We start from the raw sequence: 11,844 nt of genomic DNA on the forward strand, positions 1-11,844 counted from the left end.
AGAGTGCGTAATGTGCTATTGAAAGAATCACGTGTTGTTTCTATCATAAAAGCATAATATTGTGGTATTCTCCTTTGATGCTTTATTGGGTTGATTTGGCGCATGCTTATACCATGTTATGACTATAAATAGTCAACTAAATCCTCTATGATCATTTAGTTTTTGACTTGTAATATCACTTTATGCTTTGATTGATAATATTTTGTCGCTATGCATGATTATGGCCATTACTGCTCTCTTAGTTGGCCGCTGCTAGTCTTTGCTAGCCTTCGCATGTGCTGAGTATGAACTCTACTAGTGCATCCAACCACCAATAACCAAATTTTGCTAATTGTGTCCACCATATCTACCTAGTAGCATTATTGCTACTTCAAGTATGCTCATCATGTTTTTATTTATCTTCTAAATTAAATTTTGGTATGAGAAAATTAGTCAGTAAAGCTCTCACAAACTTGATGGCGCATTTACTTTCTTGCACTTAATAAATTTGATCATTGTGCCTATCTTATGAAGTTTATATGTTTGCAAATTGCAATTTGGGAGTTAGTATAACCATGCTTTCATGGGGAACACTTTCGACATTGCACTTATATTTAGTTGATGTCATATTCTTTTGTTTATGGATGCCTAGCGGTGCGAAATAAAATGGAAACTTGTAAGTCCATGAAGTTAATTTGTATATGAGTTAGAGAAATGTCTGAGCCGCTAATCTAAGGGTGTGTTTGGTAGCCTGGGTCTACCGAGAATCTCTATCTCACCTCATACATGTTGATCCAAGCTAAGTTGTGTTGAGATTTTTTCATTTGTTTGGTGGTTTTGTTGAGCTCGGCTGAGCTGAGACCTATGCTAAAAATATGAAATTACCATGAGGTCTGAATTTTACACAAAAGCCCTTGAATAGAATGAAAAAAAGCGATCGGGTCCTCAGTCACGATTGAGATGAACGCGTCCCCGATTTCTCGATCCCGACAAGGTTTCATGCCGGACCTTCCTGCGGCGGGGGGCGGGAGGGCGCCGGCGGCAGAGCTCCGGGCAGGAGAGGGTCGGCCTGAGAGCTTCTTTGCTTGCCTATGGCGTGGAGCGGGAGGGGGGCGACCTGGGAGTTACTGCCTCTGCCGGCGTGCGGCGGGAGGGCGGGAGGGAGGGCGATGGCGCCGGCGGGAGGGAGACCGTGGGGCGGGAGGGCGCTGACGCGTCTCACCCGTGGCAGCGGAGCTTGGTGCTCGGGGCCTGAGGGAGAGGGCCGGCCTTGTGCTTGCCCATGGCGTGCAGCGGGAGGGGGCAGGCCTGGGAGATGATGCCTCTGCCGGCGTGCGGTGGGAGGCGCCGGCGTGAGGGAGGCCGTGGGGCGGGAGGGCACCGGAGCGGGCTGCTGCTGCCCGGCGTTCCTTGCTCTTGGTCGGCAGACGGTAGTGGAGGAGGTTGGGTCGCGGGAGAAGAATGGGGGGAAATGAAGGAGAGAAAGAAGTGGGGCTGGGGGTCTGGGGGTGGGGGATTGGGCGCTGCTACAGTGTATTGCGGGATGAGGTCATCCCGGCTGAGGTGTGAAGCTCGATTTAAGCTTCTCAATCCGGCCTGGCTGAGAGGTCTTTTTCGTATGAGCTCGGCAGTGCTGAGATGGCCCGACTCAGGCTAACAAACAACAAATAATTGGTTCAGCTAGGTTGAGATGAGAATATCTGGGTTGGCCCAGTCTACCAAACACACCCTAAGTCATGCATCATTCATGGTGGAAATTTATAGCTAAACCATAGGTAACATTCGATGAAGCATTTGCAATAAAAAGCTATACCCATAGTAAATAAAAAATTGCTGAGATGCTCATTGTCTGTTTGTCTTGTCATTTTGGCGTGGGATTGCTCCTACAAGAGTACCTCTATATCATCCGGCAAGAGGTACCATGTTGACGGTTCTCAATGATACATGTATACTTACAATGACAACAACTTATTTGGGACCTAACTTGAGTAGCATGAGGTTTAGTTACTCGCATTCAAGGGGCATGATATTTTCAACTTGTGATTTGCAAGCATATAGCTCATTTTTGATTCACATTAACTTTAACCATTCAAGATTCTTATGATAGGGGCAATGAGAGCTCAAAGCTAATGAGTACCATACTTTTTGGAAGATTTATAGAACTTGTTAATCTTGCTTACTCTACAAAGAGTCTCTCTTTTACTATTATGTTGAGTCTTCATCTTCTACTTTATGCACCAATTAAGAGATCATAGTTGTCATTCTTAGTTCAATGTGCATAGTCCCTAATTATTATTGATTGATTCATGATTATGACTATTGCTTGTTCTTAAATTACTTGTATCTAGTCACCCTCTGAACTTCAAGGGTTTCCTAGCATTTATGTTTTGCTACTCCATAAAGGACATGTTGAGTACCACTTGGTATGTTTACTCTATGCTCATAAACAAACAGTTGCTTTCAATGCACTATTATTCATGATTTTTTATTTGAGTTACTTCTCATGTTATAACACAGTTGCTAAGTTCTATTGAATTATATTTATCATGCTTATGTTTAGAGTACTTGGTCCCAGTTCACAATGCTTTACACGCTTGATCAAGATTGTGTTGGCTGCATGTCACCTCAAAAATTATTTTGTTATCACTTACCTACTCGAGGACGAACATGAGTTATGTTTGGGGATGCTTGATACGTCTCAAACGTATCTATAATTTTTGATGCTCTATGCTTGTTTTACACCAATTCATATATGTTTTGCTCATACTTCGTTGCACTTTTATGTATTTTCCGGCACTAACCTATTAACAAGATGCCACAGTGTCAGTTCCCTGTTTTCTGCTGTTTTTGTATTTCAGAACAGTTGTACAGGAAATATTCTCGGAATTGGACGAAACAAAAGCCGAAGTCATTATTTTACCGTAATGAAGACAGAGTCCAGAGGGGAGTCGAAGGGGGGCAGCAGGACGGCCACACCTACCCTAGGCGCGGCCTGACCCTGGCCCGCGCCTAGGGGTGGTGTGGGCCACCCTGGCCTCCACCGAAATCGCCCCTCCGCCTATTTATTCATGATCTCGGAAAACTGTGAATACCCGAGCCTCCATCCACGAAAAGGTCCATCATGGCCGCCATCGCAGAACCCATCTCGGGGGGTGCTGAAGATCTTCCCGGCACCCTGCCGAAGGGGGAAATCGTCACCGGAGGCATCTACATCGCCATGCCCGCCTCCGAAGTGATGCGTGAGTACTTCATCCCTGGACTATGGGTCCATAGCAGTAGCTAGATGGTTGTCTTCTCCAATTTGTGCCTCATTTTTAGATCTTGTGAGCTGCCCTACATGATCAAGATCATCTTTATGCAATCCTACATGTTGTGTTTGCTGGAATCCGATGAATATTGCATACTATGTTGAGGTCGATTATATATTTTTTCATATGTTATTTGTGATCTTGCATGCTCTCCGTTGCTAGTAGATACTCCGGCCAAGTAGATACTTGTGACTCCAAGAGGGGGTATTTATGCTCCATAGTAGGTTCATGCCTCTAGTTTTCTGGGAGAGTGACAATAACTTCTAAGATTGTAGATGTGCTGTTGCTACTAGGGAGAAAACTACAATGTTTTATCCGAGGGTAATTCTATTGTTTTACTTTACACACATTGCTTAATGTGATAATTTATTGCTTGCAACTTAAGACTAAAAAGTGTTCGGACGATAACCGGAAGGTGAATTATTAGTCATAGACGCAGTTGGATTACGGTCTATGTATTATGTCGTAATGCCCAAACGAATCTCATAGTAATCCTTTTGTCATGTATGGTCGATATTCTGTCAATTGCCCAGTTGTAATTTGTTCACCCAACATGCTATTTATCTTTATGGAGAGACACCTCTAGTGAACTGTGGACCCCGATCCTTTCCTTTACACTGATAAATTCAACCACTGCAATCTTGTTCTGTTACTTACTACAAAGCTCCATTCTCTTTAATTACTGCAAACATCTCTTTTCACTCGATACGTCTAATCCTTTGTGTTCATCAAACCGGTGAGATTGACAAACTCACTGTAAGTTGGGGCAAAGTAATTTGGTTGTGTTGTGTGCAAGTTCCACATTGTTGCTGATGCCGGTAGTGTGCCCTGCCACTAGTCAGCTAGCAGTACCTTCAGAAGTTACGCCTTTCTCCTACTGGTCGATTAAACCTTGGTTTCATACTGAGGGAAAACTTGCTGTTGTGCTCATCACACCTTCCTCTTGGGGTTTCCCAACCGCTTCCACAACAACCGACACAAGATTGTCTGGCGCCATCACCGGAGCACCATCAAGATTTTATGGCGCCATTGCCGGGGATCTTAAGAAAAGTTACACCACAGACATTGCCAACTCCCGTGGCAACTGCCAGCATCCGTAGAGATGCATTAGCAGCCCAAATTTGGGTCGGGAATGCGTCTCCGCGGATACCCTGACCATTATGTTGATGCTAGGCTAGTGACAGACCCATCTTTTGACCACGCGGACGTAGAATGCTTTTGGTCATTTGCGTCGGGCGGGGCACCAGACATGCCCTTACACACTGAATCATTTCTGGATACATGCATATCTAGACAAAAAATATGTTTTTTTTGGTGAATGATAACTGCAAGTGCAGAGGTAAGTGTAGCTAAGCTAGTTTCGAAATAAGAGTATGGACCCCACAGATAGCCTACCGACTAAGGTCGATATTTGTTTTTTGCTATAATTTACTAAAGGATGCACTTAATTTCAAATGAAGGTGAAGAATGTTTGATTGAGTGTTTTGAATAGTAAATGTAAAGTACTAAAAGTGACTAATGGAAGGGAGAAAAACGTGTTGTAAAGGATTGAAACTGCAGTGGGCTAATTTTTTTGGAGGAGTTTTGGATTCACCTTTAGTATTTGGAGCGTCAAAGTTTAGGATATTCTAGCCACCCTTTTATGCATGTGTATGGGAGAAGCTCGACATATATAGGGAGGTTGCAGACCAGTCATCTGTTCGACCGCCTCTCATAACCACAATATTGTAAAGGGCAAACCACCTCAGGACATTACGATTAAGGGTTCCGCTAGGATCCCATGTCTATGGGTGAGCGCTCTATGAGTCTCCCCTAGTTCCCCCTTGACCATGTTATAGAGGATTAACGTGAGGGTGTCACTTTGACGCCCCCTCTCTACCACGTGTCTAAGGGTAATTCCCTCTCTTGTCCTTAGAAGCAAATATTGCATGGTCGACTTCATACAATATCAAGAGATACAATTAATACACAAAGATAAAAGAATGAATAAACCATTTTTATTTCAATTATAATCCATAACTAGCACTAGTAGAAAAAGGGCTTATGTTTGGAGCTGGACAGAGCTTTAGCACTGGATGGGCTACGAACCCAAACTAAAGTGTGCATTAGCACCGGTTCGAGCTGCTAAGGCTTTAGCACCGGTTCGTGACATAAACCGGTGCTAAATGGTTGGCGTCAGGTGCGAACCCTTTAGCACTGGTTCGTGGCACGAAGACTATTTTCTCAGTGAGGTTTTCCCACATGCTAAGACTAATATCTTTAATGCTTTAAATGGCCTTCAATCAGCATATTTGCATCAAAAAATGACTGAGCCACTGATTGTGTCTATTATGTCCTTTCATTCGGAGATCCTGTTGAAACTAACACACAAGGTGCGCGTGTGCGCGTTAAAATACCAAAATCCGATCACTATTAGTGTAAAATCATTAAATAAATATGCTTAAAAATGCACTCATTAGTGAAGAACTGATTTTTGTGTCCTCGCAAGCTGAACCAAACCTTGTAGATATAACGGTAACTCACCAAAACCTTCGACCCCGGCTCCTCGGAGGGTTAGCTTCTTCATCTAGGTTTGAATGTCTCGTGTTTGTTTCTCCCACAACAGTCACCACATTTCTTTCCAACGGTGTTGACTGATTGTCTAGTTTGCGTTTGGTTGTTCCTAAGTATTGAGTGAGTTTTAGACCCGTGGTCCGTGGTGTTGGTGTAGTTTTATGGTTTTTGCACGGTTTTTTGTGAAGAAAATGACATCTTTTTCTGAAACAATGGATAAGACAAAACTCGTTTAAAAAATTTCTTCGTGGAGAAATGCCGAAAGATTTTAGTTGGCGGGAACATTTCAATATGCGCGCCAAATGCTGCTGAAACTGGGCGCCATCCCGCTCCTCCTTCCCACGGTCCATCCAGTACGCCCGCGCACTTCTCGAGCCAACTTCCCCTAAATCCCTCCCACGCCGGCGGCCGTCCACCACCTTCACCTTCCTCCGATGCCGGCCGCCGTTCTCTAGTCTCCTCGATACCCAATCCCTAGCGCCGGGAACGCAGGCCAGCAGACCATGGACAGGACCGAGCCGAAACGGCTTCGACACGCGCCGGCCCCGGCGCCACGGACAATCGCCGACATGGCCCCGGAGATCCTCCTCCGCCTCCCGCCAGACGACCCCGCGTACCTCGCTCGCGCCGCCCTCGTCTGCAAACCATGGCGTCGCCTCCTCACCAACAAGGCCTTCCTCGGCAGGTACCGCGCCTTCCATCGAACACCTCCCATGCTCGGCTTCGTCCTCAACCTGAAGGAGCACTTCGACGGCATGACCCGCTTCTTCCCGACATCCTCCTTCTGTCCATCCGCCCCCGACTACCCCGGCATGGACGTGCTGGACGCCCGCCATGGCCGCGTGCTCCTTCAAACCCCTAGGGGCCAGCGCCTCGTCGTCTGGGACCCTGTCACTGGCAGAGAGTGGAAGATCCCCGGCTTGCCTGTCTACGCGCTCGGTTTCAACGCGGCGGTGATCTGCGCCGCTGCCGGCTGCGACCACCTCGACTGCCACGGCGGCCCCTTCCGTGTCGCCTTGGTGGGCTCTGACGACCACGGTATCACGTTCGCGTGCACCTACTCCTCCGAGGCCGGTGCGTGGAGCCAGCGAATTGTGATTCAGGAGCCGGCGTTCGTCAACGCTCGGCCTAGCGTCCTTGTGGGGAACACAGTCTACTTCACCTGCGATCCGCACATCAACTTCAAGATCATCGGGTACAACATCATCGCCCAGGAACTCACGGTGATCTGGCCACCGTCCCAGCACGAGTACTACTCTTGCACTGTCATCGTGAAAGCTGAGGATGGCACACTGGGATTCGCCGGCGTGCGGACGGAGATCTGGGCTGGCAAGCTGGGGTGCGCCAGGCTATACCTGTGGTCGATGAAGACCAATCCAGACGGAGGTGTGGAATGGGTGCAGCGCAGAGTTATACAGAACAAGACGATGCTCCGCACTCGCGGCCTCTCGAGTCCACCTGAGGTCGTTGGCTTCGCCGATGGCCCTGGTCTCATTTTCGTGAGGGCAGGTAACACAGTGTTCTCCATGGAGCTCAAGTCAGGCCATGTCCGTAAGGTATACATCTGCAGGTCAAGAAACTATGAAGTCATTGTAGTTCCCTACATGAGCTTCTACACTCCAGGTACATATTTGCATGTCGGCCCTGTTGTGAACTGTGATATGTGAATAATTGCAATGCCATATGCACCTAGCTACTGCTAGCAAAAATAGGAAGGAAAATGCAACTTCTGAATATTTAGTCAAATTGTGGAAGGGGGCAATCATATATGCATCTCGTTGCCTCTACTGGCTGATTTTGTTTGTTTCAGCCTCTTCTTCCGGAGCATGTCTAATTAAAATAGTTCTTGTCAATTCTCGAAATTAGCTTAGATGTGATCAGAGTAGTGTCAATGTTCTAGGTTTCACACCTCATTAATTAGTTCGAACGAAGAACTATAACATGGTTATAAGCATAATCAACTGAATCTTTTCAGGTCATGCTATGGGCAGACTGCCATCGCCATGAGTACTCACAGTCATCCAGTATCATGCGCCTACTGCTGTTGGCTTGCTGTGAAGATGAAGCCAAGTATTTTGCTTTCAGTTGGACTGTTTAAGTAGGTAGGCAGGAAGTAAATTGCCATTGTCAATGTTGGTATGTTATGTTGCCGGTGTGGCAGTTGAAAAAGGAGATGAGTTGCTTTGTAACCATGGTCAGTTTAGTATGTTCTCTTTGCAGTTGGGAAGTTTAAGCAAGACAATGATACTATTCAATTAGTACTTCTCTTTCAATCGTCTGGGATTTACATTCTTGTTTTCTTGGTGTAAAGTACTGGCTTAAGCCTTTATGGCATGACTGAAAGTGTATATTCAGATTCGACGCGCAATTGTGCTATTATACCGAACAGATTGCAGATGTTTACCGACAACCACATGATCCAAATCTGGAGCGAATACTTTGGGAAACATCGACTTGCAACAGCTCTTTGCAGAGCTGCATCAGGCTGATAAGCTGTCATGTGAAGCTCTTTACAAATGTTTTGGTGATGAATGCCAGGGCGATGAACCAAATTAACTAGTAATACTAACAGCAGAATGCATGATTGAACAAAGAAAGCCTAATACTTACATCATAACTCCCCCTAGGAAATGGTATTTCTGGTATGTGATGGGTATCATCTTCATCTCTGACTGTGTTGATCTATCGCTGTTAGCGTTTTTTTTTGCGAGGACACTGTTATCGTTTGTTTCTCAGCCTTAGTAGTTTACACCACGCTACCAAGACAGCACTTTAGATTGCATCTCCACTCATGAAATCATGCACAAGGCTGTATTTCGATCACAATTTAATCTTCTTTCATGGGATGGATGAAACAACATTATTGTCTCTTTGCAGAACCACGACAACAATGGTGTCTTACATTTTTCTCTCTGATGGATCTCGTGTGTGTGATTTGCTTGATCGATGGTATGATGAAGAGAGGCGCGTATGTAGGATGTAGGGTGCATGTTCTTGTATGAGGGAGGAGCCGCAACAGCGAGCTAATCCATATCCGAGTTCTATTTCTGTAGGCTGAAATTCGTAAGGAAACCAGGCTGTGTGTCTTCGTGCTGGCAAAGAGGTCACTCCAATTGTTGGTGATTCTGATACTAGAAACCCATACATTACTACAGTAATCTATCTGTTTTGGTTTAGTTCTCATTCCGTGGACACGGTTGTCCAATCAGCGGCTTCAGCCTTTAGCCTCACTGCGCCATGTTGTTCTTAGAGCATGTCTAGCAGGCCCCTCAAAACGTCCCCACCCCGTAAAATTCCGGCGGTATAGGGGGTGAGGCCAATTTGGGCCGTCTAGCAGCCCCGTATTCGGGCCGGCCCGTATCGGCGGAATACGGGCCCCGTTAAACCCACCCCTCCGCCCCCTACAAATACGGGGTGCAGGTGCGAGTGGGGGTCCAACCCCTCACACGCAACCCTAGCTCCGCCGTGCGCTGTCGCCTCCCTGCACACGCTCCGGCGAGAAATTCCACGCCACACACCGTCGGAGCCGCACCACTGCCGGCCATGTCCGCACGAAGGAGCACTACCGCCTCCGGATCAAAGCGATCCAGCTCGATGGACACGCTCGAGGAGGCGTGCGGCGTGCCGGTACGCCGGCGCCCTCTACGTGCCGCCGAAGCTCCATGAGTTCGCGGCGGGCGGGCGCTACTACAAGGCCGATCCGACGCTCAAGCCGATGAGCGGTGTGGAGTTCGACAAATGGCGCGCGGATTGGGAGCAGCACCGCCGGTCGAAGGTGCATGGGAGGCGCGGATTGGAAGCACCAGTGGCGGAGGAGCGCCGCGAGCCGGCGAGGAGGAAGAGGAGGCGGAGGAGGGGGAAGACCCCCTCTACTTGCAGGCGGTGGCCGCATCCATGAAGGATGCCGCCGAAGCTGCTCGGGCGGAGGAAGACGAGGCGGCGCAGGCCATCGCCGCCGTGAAGGAGATGGAGGCGCGGGAGGCCGCCGCCAATGCACCATTTGTCATCCTCGACGAGTAGATAGGTTCGTAGAAGTCACGATCCATTAGGATCGCGCAATTTTGTAAAATCCGTATCTATTATCTATGTATGAACGTGATGAACTATCGTTTAATTTTCCCAGGGTTCGCAATTTTCAAAAATACAGGGTAAAATACGAGGTCTGCTAGACGGAATGGTTCTTGCGTGAGTATTTTTTTGATAGAGGGTCCTCTACTCGCGTTTTACGGGCAGCAAAAGAGGGGGCCTCTTAGACATGCTCTTACACTGAACAAATTGCAGAATTTATGGGACGACCATCACGCCATGTGAGCCAAATTTGTACTACTTTGGGAAATATTTGTTGGGCATCAGCGGTTTGCGGAGTGTCATCGTTCATGAACCAGATGAGCTGTCATCTGAATCTTCTTGTTCCTTTAGTAGCTCCGTTAAATTTTGACAGAATCGTTCCTGGATCTTTTTCTTTCCCTGACGGATATGCTTCATATTTTCTAGTAATTTTCACTTAGTTACATTCTTTATCCCGAAGATCTGCATTTCTTGTTGGAGGACAGGAAAAGATTGAATTGTACTGCAGAATGCATGATCAAACGAAAAAAGAGCAATATTTTCAGCATAATTGCACCCACGAGATATGGTAAAAGTAGATGAGAACCAGGGCAGGGCAGAAAAGTTAATACCAAATTGGTCACAATTACCAAATTCTGCCAACCATAAAGAACACCTCAGCGTACGTAAACCTCCTGGATCTGTAGCCCGGCGACATGGAACCGCCCCGCTGCGCCGACTACGCCCTGAAGCTGCCGCACGACCTGATCGAGGAGATCCTCATCCGACTCCCGCCGTTGGAGCCCTCGTACCTCGTCCGCGCCTCCCTTGTCTGCAAGCCATGGCGTCGCCTCATCTCCAGCCCCAGCTTCCTCCGCCGCTACCGCGTGTTACATCGAACGCCTCCCATGCTGGGCGTCATCCATACGGGCGGCGAGCTCAGCGACCACGACTCAAGGTTCGTTCCAACCACCTCGCGCTCCCCCATCGAACCCTGCTACCTCAAGTGGTGGCCCCTCGACTGCCGCCATGGCCGTGCCCTTTTCTCCAACAATTTGTGCTTCATCGATGGCTTCAGCCTCGTCGTCTGGGACCCCATGACGGACGGTCGCCGTGGGCTGCACGAGCCTGGCATTCCCTACACGCGCAGCACTGCTGCGGTTCTCTGCGCCGCGGGGGACGGCTGCGACCATCTCGCCTGCCAGGGCGGACCCTTCCTCGTGGTCTTCGTGGGCACCAACGACAGGGAGGATATAGCACGGGCGTGTGTTTACTCGTCGGAGACCGGCGAGTGGAGTGCGCCGGCCTCTGTCCAACTCAACTGCGACGTCGATATTAAGCCCAGTGTCCTCGTCGGGGGCGCGGTCTACTTCCTCTGTTCCTGCAGCCACGAGATCATTCGGTACGACCTGGCCAAGCAGGTCCTAACGGTCGTCGATCGGCCGCCGGAAGAGTACGACGACATCGTCCTGGTGGCGGCGGAGGACGGTGGGCTGGCACTCGCCTGCCTGGACGACGGCGTGCATCCTGACTGTAACGGCATCTACGTGTGGTCCAAGGAGGCTGTGGGGTGGGTGCGGCGTGGAGGGGTCATCGACATTCGCAGCATGCTCATTCCACCCCAAGATCGCGTGCACGCGCTCTGTCTGCTCGGCTCCGCGGAGGGCACAGACTCCGTCTTGTTGGACACCGACCATGGCGTCTTTGCCGTCAATCTTAGGTCGGGGGAAGTAGGCAAGAAAGTTTGCGAGAGGGGAAGCTTCTATGCTATCTTCCCATACATGAGCTTCTGCACCCCAGGTGTGCTCTCAGACTCTCACCCTTAGATGGGTTCTTAATTATGATTACTCTAACAAGTTGCATTTTCAAAAATTCCTCTACCAAGTTGCATTTTTAAAATTAATATGATGCCTTGATCTATGTTTCCAATTTGATATGAGGTATTTTTTTTTATGTT

At 48.3% G+C, this 11,844-nt stretch overlaps 1 protein-coding gene across 1 annotated transcript; it reads left to right on the forward strand.

The window, feature by feature from the left end:
* The first annotated feature begins 6,343 nt into the window (after window positions 1-6,343).
* Window positions 6,344-7,847, forward strand: LOC124675393. Its single transcript, XM_047211470.1, has 2 exons — window positions 6,344-7,463; window positions 7,816-7,847. Exons 1-2 carry the CDS (start codon window positions 6,344-6,346, stop codon window positions 7,845-7,847), a joined length of 1,152 nt encoding a protein of 383 aa, XP_047067426.1.
* Window positions 7,848-11,844: the final 3,997 nt, after the last annotated feature.

This window comes from Lolium rigidum, chromosome 7, assembly GCF_022539505.1.
Source record: "Lolium rigidum isolate FL_2022 chromosome 7, APGP_CSIRO_Lrig_0.1, whole genome shotgun sequence".
NCBI lineage: Eukaryota > Viridiplantae > Streptophyta > Magnoliopsida > Poales > Poaceae > Lolium > Lolium rigidum.